The sequence below is a fragment of the Cimex lectularius genome, unplaced genomic scaffold (assembly GCF_000648675.2).
Source record: "Cimex lectularius strain Harlan isolate CLEC.00 unplaced genomic scaffold, Clec_2.1 scaffold429, whole genome shotgun sequence".
Lineage (NCBI taxonomy): Eukaryota > Metazoa > Arthropoda > Insecta > Hemiptera > Cimicidae > Cimex > Cimex lectularius.
Genome location: NW_019393193.1, coordinates 103,747 through 115,835, shown reverse-complemented (window position 1 = coordinate 115,835; position 12,089 = coordinate 103,747). Strand labels below are relative to the sequence as shown.

General features: G+C 35.7%; 1 protein-coding gene across 1 annotated transcript in view; it reads left to right on the top strand.

Annotated features, from left to right (window-relative positions):
• LOC106671609 (cytosolic carboxypeptidase 6) overlaps positions 1-12,089 on the top strand; it is a 122,240-nt gene that overhangs the window by 27,911 nt on the left and 82,240 nt on the right. Inside the window, exon 4 of the mRNA XM_024229924.1 lies at positions 4,856-4,980. Within this exon, the coding sequence (XP_024085692.1) occupies positions 4,856-4,980 (125 nt within the window). The remainder of the gene's footprint in view (positions 1-4,855; positions 4,981-12,089) is intronic.

The window sequence follows — 12,089 nt, the reverse complement described above, 5'->3', positions numbered from 1 at the left end:
GATACCCCTCCTTGCTGGCATTGGTTGTGCTAACTTGTGCAGTGTCTTTTCCTATGGTCGATTCTGCTTTTCTGCTTCTTTTTTCTCTATTTTTCCAATCCATCTAGATGTCAGCCTCTGCTGGGTCCCAGGACACAAGGGAGTAGAAGGCAACGAGAATGCGGACACCCTTGCAAGGAAAGGGGCTGCCACACCGCTGATAGGACCCGACCCCTTCTGTGGCATAGGAATCCACACTATTAACGAATATCTCAGACAGAAGGACAAAAAGAAAATGAAGGAACAATGGAATTCACTCATTGGATATAGACAATCCAAGAATCTTCTAATCAATTTGGCAAGAAAGAAATCACAGAATGTGTCAAAGGAAGCAGACTGCGAATCCTAATAGGATTCCTAACAGGACACTGTAGATTAAATGGACACCTAAAGAAAATTGGAACAATCCAAGATGGCACATGTAGATTCTGCAAGGAAGCAGAAGAGACACCAACACACTTACTAACAAACTGCGGAGCTACATTAGCCCGCAAGGGGAAGTGTTTTGGGATGTACAATGTGACCATAGAAGAGCTTCAACCACTGAAACCGGGCCTATTAATCAAGTTTCTTGATGAAATAAGACTCACCGATGTGCTTTAAGCAGAGCACGGGAGATACAATAGCTCTCAAAGGGCGCAGTATACCATACCCTGAAAAATTACATCTACATCTACATCTACATCTACATCTACAATCCATCTAGATTTGGTATGGTCTACATGTTCTTTCGATAGGGAGATAATGCATGAGATGCATTATCAAAGTCTCCTTCCATTTCGATGAACGCGCAGATTGCTATTTCCGTTGCTTCTAGTGTTCCCTCAGGTCAGTGGTTTTTAACGATAGAAAGCAGTTTATTTTTAACATGTCACATAAAGGGGGCGTCGGTTGCCGCAACGGTTTAGGCGTTGACACGGCGCTTATCACTGTAAGGTAAAGGTCCCGGGTTCGAATCCAGCGGCCCTGCATTCGAACCCGACATACTTACAAATGGGCTTTTTTTTCAAAAACACCGGCACCACCCTTAAAAAAAATGGGAGGCTTCGGATGGGGATAACTGATTTTAATAAATTTGTTTGTAATACCAGGTCAAAATATATTAAACACATGTCGGAGCGTTCTTGTCAATCAACCAAGGAGAAAATATCTGAACTAATTTTGTTCAAGCATGAGTTTGTTCCTGTATTTCAAGGTTAATTATATATCACTAGATTTGTCTTCTACGTAACATAAGAAAATATTACACGGGATCGTATTAAAATCAAACAAATAGTGAGATATATTAAAAATAGGAAAGAGGCTGACGATTACTTCTCGCAAGATATTCAACATGGGTCAATTCCTTGTCGAAAAGCCCCTAGCTATCTGAGCTCCTCTATGATAAGGGTTGGTGGTTTAGAAATGTAACCTTCCTTCAGCCTAAATGCATGGTAATCAGAATTTCGATTTTTAAGACATTCAGTGACCTGTCCATAATTTTCAGACATGATTTATAAAAAGTTACAAGAATCATAAAACATTTCTAGTAAAATAGGTATAACAATTAGTTTGTTTTTTCCTATTTGTTTTAAACTATTTGGAGTCGGTTTAAACAATTTTTAATATCCTTATTCAAACATTTTCATAGTAACAAAAAATAGACATTTTTAGTTTGGATTTGCTGAGGAAGTTTTTAAATCACTCTCACTCTCTCTCTCTCTCTCTCTCTCTCTCTCTCTCTATCTATCTATCTATCTATCTATCTATCTAACCCGCATTTGCGCAGCACAAGAAAATAATAGTGAGGATGGAATAATGAACAAAAGGTTAATAAAATGATACAAATTCAAAACACCTCTGCAATTTATGCAAATCCATCGATGCAATAACAACCGTGGGAAACTTAATCAAACGGTTTAATCTAAAAAACTAAATAAAATATTTTCCCCAACTCTTCGCCTTTCTGCTCTGCTGCCTGGTTTTTTTTCCCAGAAAATCCTAAACATGGAGAGAACATTCAAATAACAACTCTCCACGGATTCTGGTCAACATGCAATAAAATGCATGCAGAAATACTCTCATTTAATGTGTGGTGTTATTACTTGATGATTATTTGGAGGTCGTGAGATGCAGTCTGGTGTGCCGTAGGTTTAAAAAAAAAACATTTTCTTTACCGTGCCACGTTTCGATCTTTATTGAGATCATCTTCAGGGCTCAAAGTGATTGTTTTCCGTGTAGATATATCACTCTTATCTGTCGTGTTGAGAGTGCTCTTTTGTGTTGCGTTTGTGAAGTTGTGTTGTTGTTTTTGATGTGAGTAGGAAATACCTTGTGCTTTCTTCATTTCAAAAAAAGTTCTCTGATTAATAGCCGATGCGAGTTTCTTCTCATTTTTAGCGATGTCCTTCAGAATACTTTCTGCTTGGTGTCCATATGTAGTTCAAATCTGTTCATAAAATCCCATGTTCTTCGTTCTTCTCGTGTAGTATGTGGTGCTTAGTGACCGTACTTAATGATTATTTGGAGGTCGTGAGATGCAGACTGGTGTGACGTAGATTTTAGAAAAACATTTACTTTATTGTGCCAACGTTTCGATCTTTATTGAGATCATCTTCAGGGCTCAAAGAGTGGCACTCTCAACACGACAGACAAGCATGACATATCTACACGGAAAACAATCACTTTGAGCCCTGAAGATGATCTGAATAAAGATCGAAACGTTGGCACGATAAAGAAAATGTTTTTCTAAAACCTACGACACACCAAACCGCATCTGACGACCTCCAAATAACTCTCATTTAAATTATGATTCGTATATTTATTTATTATTTAATCATTTTTATGATGAACCAATTTTAATGATTTGATGAATTTGTCTTGTGCCATCTTTTTTTCTATTAAAGTTCAGCATTGAAACTTTCGAGCAAAGGTTTATTTTCAATATTCTAACTTTTCGAAAAATGACGAGAGATAATCTGTAGGACAGGCGTCAACAAACTATTTGATTTATACGTTCTGACTTTATTAGAAAACGTCATCGATAAAATACTATTTTCATAACTGAATTTACTCTGACTTTTGCATTAATTTTAGATTTGTTTGTCAAGGAGAACCCCAAGTCAAAGGGTGCGTTAAAAATACGAATTTGGCTCACACAAAGATCTACAGTGGTGTAAGAGGACAAAACCCTGCAACATTCACTCATCTTATGCATTTAATGAATATCAGAGTTGGCAATGTTGTAACTTTTTAAAATTCCTTATTTGGCAAAACAAAAAAGTTTATTTAGTTGGTACAAATAACATAAACCGTTTTCATTTATACGTTGCGTCTATGTTGTCATGGATAATTACTCAACTACGACTAACTATAGTTCGACTGTACTAACTGTATTGTGTATAGTTTTAAATTTACCTCATGAGAGAAATGCATAAGGCAGAAGGTCGAGTTTTATTCTCGGCGAACAATGCTCCTCCAACAAAAAACTGCACAGAACTGAACACTGCGTTCGTCCGTGAACTGATTTAGACCGAAGTAGCGAGAATACTGCCTAGACGAAACAGCGGCACACGCATTTAAAACAGCGGTCTTGTGTATATTCGGATTTGATGGGCCAGACGCGTCTCACTTTGGCAGGAAGACAAGGTGGCAGGCGACCAGGGAGAAAGACTTCTTTCGATTCCATCATAAATATAAATGTTGCCAATATCCTTTAGGTACTACGGCTCGAGTCTCTCTAAGAAATATAATTATTATATATGTAAGGCGGTTGTATAAAACAAATTGATAATTTTATCATATGCGCAAATGCTTAGCACGGTAAATACGCCCAACGTAGTAAAAATACACACTTGTAAAGCACTATCAGCTTGGTTAAAAATATTCGACGATTGACGGAGGTTTCTTGAAGTGAAATGAACAATTTAAACCACTAATGAACTTAAAATTGAGTATAAATATAGGTCTGCGAGTCGGAGAACATATGTAAAACTGGCACTGGGTCCAATAAGTGAACTATCAATTTTTTTCTTCTAAATGGACTTATGCTTAACCAGATTAAAAAAAAAATGAAACGTTCGAAAAATTTACCAGTTGAGGTACGCCCTTTGAAAGAAGAAATAATCAGGGGTACGGTACCGATGACGTTTTGAAAATACATTCGGTCGGTTCTGTTGGTCATTTGTAAACTAAAAATGTTCCCTGACTTTGTTGTAAATATTTATAATTTATGTTTATTCAAGAAAATACTTGCTATTAAAATAGAAACTAACTCTCGTCCACTCGATGATTCAATACAAACACGATCATTTTCTCTGTCCTTCTCACTCACTCTTAAGGAAAGCAGTATATTAAATTTGTTCCCGTAAAAAAATAAAAGCTCAGCTCAGTTCACTCATTGCCTCTTCTCTCTTTGTCTCTCTCTTACAATCTCTCTCTCTGACTATCTATCTATTTATCTATCTATCTATTTATTTATCTATCTATTTATCCATCTTTCTAACTGCCTGTCTTGCTCTCTCACTCTCTCTCTCACTCACTATCTACCTATTTATCTATTTATCTAACTACCTCTCTCCTCTCACTCCCTCTCTCCCTCACTCTCCCTCTCTCTCTCTCTCTCTCTCTCTCTCTCTCTCTCTCTCTCTCTCTCTCTCTCTCTCACTTTCTCTCTCNTCTGTCTTTCTTTTTCTTTCCCTTAACTACTCTTTCAACTGTCTTCTGTATTTCTTCAGTGCTCTCTCTTTCTCTCTCATCCTTCCTCCCTTCTTCTATCTATTTATCTATCTATCTATTTATATCTCATTTGGTATAACATTTTGTTTTCAATTTCCAGGGAATCTCGGCTTTGTGGATTTAATCTCACAGTATGAATACGACCTCTTCATACGTCCGGACACTTGCAACCCTCGAGTAAGGCTGTGGTTCAATTTCACCGTCGACAACACCAAAGCTGACCAAGTAAATAGTTTATGCTTTTTAATAATATTTTCTCCACAACTTTTCGTCTGTCCAGTTGGGTTAAGATTTTTAAATGTTAACCATGCGAATTTTCTACTTATTTTTTACTTTTTTAAACTTAAAAAAAATATATTTTTTTAGTAGTTTTCGTGGTCCGCTTGACTAATTAATATCTTTCAATTAATTAAGGTTTTTAGTTGATATAAAAAAGTCAGTATCACCTCCACTCGTATTTTACCTCAACTAAAAACCTTAAATAATTCAAAGATATTAATTGGTCAAGCGGACTAGTGAACTTAATGTTAAAATGAAATATATCTTCACTAAAGATCTCCGTGGCCATTTCATTTGTCGCCGAGAATCAAATAGATTAAACAACACTTGATAAATGGCAAAAAGCAGGGAAAATTCAAAGGTGGGGTTGAGATGGGAAGTTGATGTCCGAGTGGATCGAAGTCACGATAGCTCATGTGGTAAAATAGCGGCGTGTCTAGCCGAAGGTCGTGGGTTCGAATCCCGCTCGTGACACTGACTTTATTATCTCAACTTAAAACTTTAATTAGTTGAAAGGTTTTTTTTTACTTGGGTTCAAAGTTATACGAACTGGGTGTCAAGGTCGGTCAACACATATTTTGAGAAAAATTGGAGTGCTTAAAGAAAGTAACGCTCTGCCCAAATAGTAAATGCAACTATGGAATTGATTCTATTCTGTTGGTCTCAGAAATCTTGGTAATCATTTTTCCTTCTTTTTTTACTAGAGCGAAAACAATTGCCAAATATGTCTTAATTGTTCAAGAACCGAAGTTAATGGAGTAATTTTTTTAATCTAGTTAAACTTGTTCTAACGATAAAAGTCAGTCAGAAATCGCTGATAATTTAATAATTAGGAAGAAGTACGGTCGCTAGTTGATACTAAACGCTAAATGTACCTTCTGTTTATCTGTCGCAAGGCGGCGTAATAAAATGTTCCAAAACAATTTTCTATGGATCAAACTTTACTATGCAATGGAATCTCTGGATTAGGGTTGTGGTCATTTTTTTAGAGTACCTGGCCTTAGAACATCATTACAATCATACTGATGTTGTATAACACGTTCTGAGCTGCTTGGTTTGACAATAATAAACAAAACTGACATTTTCTACATTTTATGCAATACACAATTAGCGTTTGTAGAAGAGGTTCTTTACATTTTAATTCGTATAATATTTCCTACCTTGCTTTTAAATTTAAATACTACAATTAATTAAGGTTTTTAGTAGAGATAAAAAAGTCAATGGCACGATAGGGATTCGAACCCACGATCTTCGGCTAGATACGCCGCTGCTCTACCACTTGAGCTATTGTGACCTCGATCCACTCGGACAATAACTTCCTTAACGTGCGGACGAGGCGGCAAAGGCCGGGACGTCCAACCCTCCAGACCGGACCATCGCGACCAGGCCCTCTGACGCCAAGCTAGCAGTAAAGAACATGATAAAAGAAAGATGGCAGCGTCAGTGGGCCGGGTCGTCCGAGAGGCTTTTGCGCGTCAAGAGCACGATTCGTAGATGGCCCCCCGAGAACCTGAGCCGGAAACAAGNAAGTTGGTGTCCGAGTGGATCAAGGTCACGATAGCTTAAGTGGTAGAGCAGCGGCGTATCTAGCCGAAGATCGTGGGTTCGAATCCCGCACGTGCCATTGACTTTTTATCTCAACTAAAAACCTTAATTAATTGTAATATATTAATTGGTCAAGCGGACCACGAAATTAGTGAATTATATACTACTATTATATAACTGATTTTTGTTTCCAATAATCGTTTTAATTTGTTTTATGAATCTCCAATGCTATACGTTGATCAAATCATTCTGATGGGGACTGTTTTGTAATTACATTCGTTCTGCTGTTCATTTCTTTATTAATGACTTTGGATGTGCATTATCCATTAACATAGATTTAAGTGCATTTCGTTTTCCTTGGCACTTAGTTTTAGTGTCACCTCTATCAGGTTGTACGCTATATTGATTTTCATTTGGGATGAAGGAGCACATGAATAATGTAACACCCTATCAGAATTGGTTGGTTTCATATACACAAATTGGTTAACAATTTCTTTCCTTCCCTAATCACAACCAAGTCCAGAAAAGGCGTCCCATCCACACATACGAATTAAAAGTTAATATCTACCAACTCTCTCTGTTTTACAATTAAGAAAAAGTCACCAATATATTTTTTAAACTAATTTCATGCAGAATTAATAGTTAAGTCTAATCCAGTCTAGTAATTCATTCATTATTATGCCTGGAAGGAATGGTAAAGCATTATTCGGAGATCGTGAGATGCGGACTGGTGTGAGGCAGGTTTTCGAAAAACATTTTCTTTATCGTGCCAACGTTTCGATCGTTATTGAGATCATCTTCAGAGCCTGGGATCTATAAACATTGTTTAAATTTTACAAACACATGTAGGATGTGAAAAATGTGAATGTATAAAATGCTAGAAATTTTAGATTTACTGAAAGTATTGGTACTCACTTAAAGATCCTAGACCAGTAACAAATAAGTCTGATGTAATTTACAAAATGAATTGTTTAAATTGTCCGGCAACTTACATCGGTATTACATCCCAATATCTGGATAAGAGAGTAAAACAACATATCTATGATTGCAAAAAAAACCCAAGCAAAATCTTACAGCACTGGCTACCCACCACTTTGAACACCAACACAATTTCGAATTCAACAATCCAAAAAAATAGCAAACAGAACAGAGCAAACGTAAACGTAACTTTTTAGAAATGGTTTACATCAACAGAGATAAACACAGCATCAATTACAGAACAGACACATGTAATCTCACTCGCAGCTACGCCAATATCATTGCTCAAATCAATATCGATAACATACATATATCAACATCACATAACACAAAACATATAATACAACATATAAAACAATCATCACATTCCTCATTAAACATTTCTACATAGACTAATTCTTCAACAATTTGGCTTTCCTTTCCTTAATTATCCCCATCGGTATAATACTGAAATGTGTGGTGATTAGTGACCGTTTGTCGATGATTATTCAGAAATCGTGAGATGCGGTCTGGTGTGATGCAGATTTCAGAAAAACATTTTCTTTATCATGCTAACGTTTCGATCTTTATTGAGATCATCTTCAGGGCCTGGGATTTCAAACATTGTTTAAATTTAACAAATACATGAACAATATTTGTAACTCCCTGGCCCTGAAGATGATCTCAATAAACATTGAAACGTTTGCATGATAAAGAAAATGTTTTTCTGAAACCTACATCACACCAGACCGCATATCACGATCCACGAATAATCATCGGCTAACGGTCACTAAACACCACAAATTGGTAAAACAGTTCCTCCCATTGATATACCCTCGGTTTGTTCATACATTTGATCTTCATATTTGAAACATCCACTAAACGCAGTGATATGAAGTATCTCCAGTAACTTATGACAAGGGATGCTAGTGAGTTCTTCTAATTCCTTCGGACGTCTCATTAGTACATAAGTTATTAACGCTGATGGCCATATAGCAGTATGCCCAAAGACTATGACCTTCTAAAAATCCACAAATTAGACTTACCTCATAGGTCCATAGTTTCATCTATCAGTCCAGGTGTTGAACTATTGAAATTCGTTGCTAATATACTGAACAGGTTAGACTTAAGAAAATGGTACAGTGCTAACAATTTGTACATCTTTAGAGAAACCGTCATAGGTCTCAGTACAGAAGATGCTTATATCTTTAGATGTGAAGTCGTTATTCATCAGTATACCATTACGGTTAATAAGTGATATAGTAATGAGACCTTGGGAGGAATTACAAGCACTAGCGTTCCATGTCGTAAGTTACTGGAGATGATTTTGAGATTGTGAGATGCAGTCTGGTGTGACGTAGATTTCTGAAAAACATTTTCTTTACCGTGCCAACGTTTCGATCTTTATAGAGATCATCTTCAGGGCCTGGGATTTAGAAACATTTAGAATACCTGTAGGATGTGAAAAAAACGAAATGTATACAATGATAGAAATTTTAGAATCAATCAAAGTATTTGTACTTACTCAAAGTGTTTGTTTTCTGTGTAGACGTGTCATTCTTGTGTGTCGTGTTGAGAGTGCCAGTGAGATATTGGATGATTTATATCTATGGATTTTGAAGGTGTGGGAAGGAAGTCGGGATAGAGAGACATTTTTTTATGTGAGAAGTCGGCTTCTTTGAGGTGAAAGTAGCTGACAATGGGAAAAATGGGTAATGGTTCGGCCTGATTATCCTTTCAGGATTATATAGACAAGAGATAATAGGGAAAGGAAAGCCAAATTGTTGAAGATTTAAACTATGTAGAAATGTTTGATTTGATTTAGTAACGATTGTTTTATATGTTGTATTTTATGTTTTGTGTGTTATATATATGTTATCGATTTTGAAGTCGATTAATGATATTAGCGAAGCTGCGACTGAGTTTACATGTGTCTGTTCTGTAATTGATGCTGTGTTTATCTCTATTGATGTAAACCATTTCGTAAGGTAACTTTTTAGAAACGGTTTACATCAACAGAGATAAACACAACATCAATTACAGAACAGACACATGTAAACTCAGTCGCAGCTACGCCAATATTAATGCTCAAATCAATATCGATAACATCATCAACCTTCTCTAGATTTGTGTGAGATAATCACGTATTGGGTCACAGAAACATAGAAACTCCCAACTCCGTGCCAAGCTTTCGTTTAATTTGTAAACATCTTCAGGGCTGAGTTAGTTCACGATTTCTTTTTCAGGTACATATGTAAATGTTTATAAATCCTAGATAATAAATAAATTACATATAAAAACAACAATTAAAATATCAAAATAATAAAAACCATGATAGATAAATTATTTTTCAACAATGTGGTTAATTTAATAAATGAAATAAAATAGAGGAAAACCTTAGGTGACCTAGTACCTGATTAACATGATACAAAATATGATTTGTACAATTTTTTTTTGTTTTTTTGCATATGTACAGATTGTAACCTGACTCTTTTTACATTTGCGTTAGAAGTGCGAAAGACACTGAGCTTTTAACTAATAATAATAAATAATCAATTGACTAATGCTAACTTTCAACCTGGTTTTTTGCAATAAAGAATAATTAAATAACCTTACTATGTGACTCTGTCACCAGGTCAAATTTGTATTCGGCATCTAGGCTATGGGCCACATAGAGTTTTTTGGCCAAACTGTCATAGTTTTTAAACGATATTTGTTTAACAATGCTAGTTTTTGTTTTAGGGGAGGGGAATTAAGTCCTTGCATATATTAAACATTAATTTATTTTGCAAATGTGCTACTTGATTCGTATGGATGCGGAATCAGCTTTTTTCCTATTTGCGTAAAATCTTTATTTCATAAGATAAGGAATAAGGCGGAATGCAAAAGTCGTAAAGTCAGTTTCACCTATATGCGAAAATCGGCTATGAAATTTCGCCTGGCTGTGAAGAAAACGAGGGTATGCCTCCCATCCTGGAAGGTGATTTTCCGAGATCAGTAAGGTATAATAGAGCATTGTGCCATGGCCCGACTAAAAGAGAAGAAGGGTCCGCAATGCACCTTCTCGAGAAAAAGACTATAGACGAGCTCGCTCCCAGGCCCAGGAAATTACAGGCGAATCGACAATTATTCAGCGTTTATGTTCTTTCTATTATAAAACCTACAAAGGTAAAACTAATAAAATTGATACCACAATTATAAAATACATACTATTTTCTTATCCTACGTAAACAAAATCGCCTGATATATATAAAAACATTGAAATTTTAACCCATAATTTTGGCAGCTTAAAATATTTTTGTCTCAGTTCCTAGGCTTCATTGGCAAATACGCTCGGACACGTGTCTAATATTTTTCGGCCTAGTATTACCAAAAATAGTTTCTGCAAAATTGGTTGTCCCGTGTTCGTAGCTTCCCCTCGTAAGTTAAAATATGTACTACAACGTCGGGTCATTTTGACCCAACTCTTTTTTTTAAGAGCAATGAGTCATATTTTTCAACATTTTTGGGAAATATGAAGAACTTTTTTAAAAAAATTCTTACTTTTATTAACCTTGTAGAATACAAAACAGCATTTTTTCAAAATAAATGGTTTAAAACATATTGCAATCACAATAAAGTACAGACTAGCAAGGAAAAACTCGAAGATTTTGGGAAATCTTTCTTTGTAAAAATTTAACTTCGAGTTTTTTATATTATCTACAAAACTACAGTAAAACTTCTTCGTAAAATGCACATTAAATTCTTATAAAATTAAAATGAAAAAGGTAACTTCACAAAAATGGAACACAATATCACAAGGGACAAAAATGACAAACATACTCCGAAAAACAGAAAGCAAAGAAGGAAGATAAATCTGTTCTTGGACATCACTGTGAAAATCAATGGGCTAAATACACGACAAGATATGTCTGAGACATTTAGATTCAAATCCATCATAACGCCGCTGAAAAATAAATAAAAACGCGCTGGTCAGGACTGTATTAAGTTTTTATTTATCAATCTCTTCAGGGAAATATTTTTTTAATAAATTAAAAATATAGGTTTCGTCAATTATTCACCAGAGATTCATTCATAGAATCATCATTTGACAAAGGGACTCGTTCACTTCGACCAAATTAGTCGAATTCCAATAAGAGGAAATGTACTGTGCAATTACCAGTGAGCACGTACACAATGGGACCTACCCGGCGAGACCTTCAATGAAATCCCGAATAAAGCGAATCTCATTATGTCTTTGGGTTTGACAGAATCCATAGTGGATTGGATAGTGGGTGCGTTTCAGTAGAACTGAATCTATTGTCCTGCAATAAAATCGCTTGTAATAATCTGTTCGGAGTAGAAGGAATATGTTTGAGATATTGCTAATGACCCTTTTCTTCTTCCGCGAGATCAGCACTCTCTTCTAAAGGGTGCAATGGATAGTAATGGAGAATTTTTTTTTTTTTTTTTTAACTGGGGCTTCCGACATCTAGGTCATTTCAGCCCCAAACTAAGTCATTATGTCAATATTCTATTTACACTTTCAAACACTACATTCATACAAATAAATA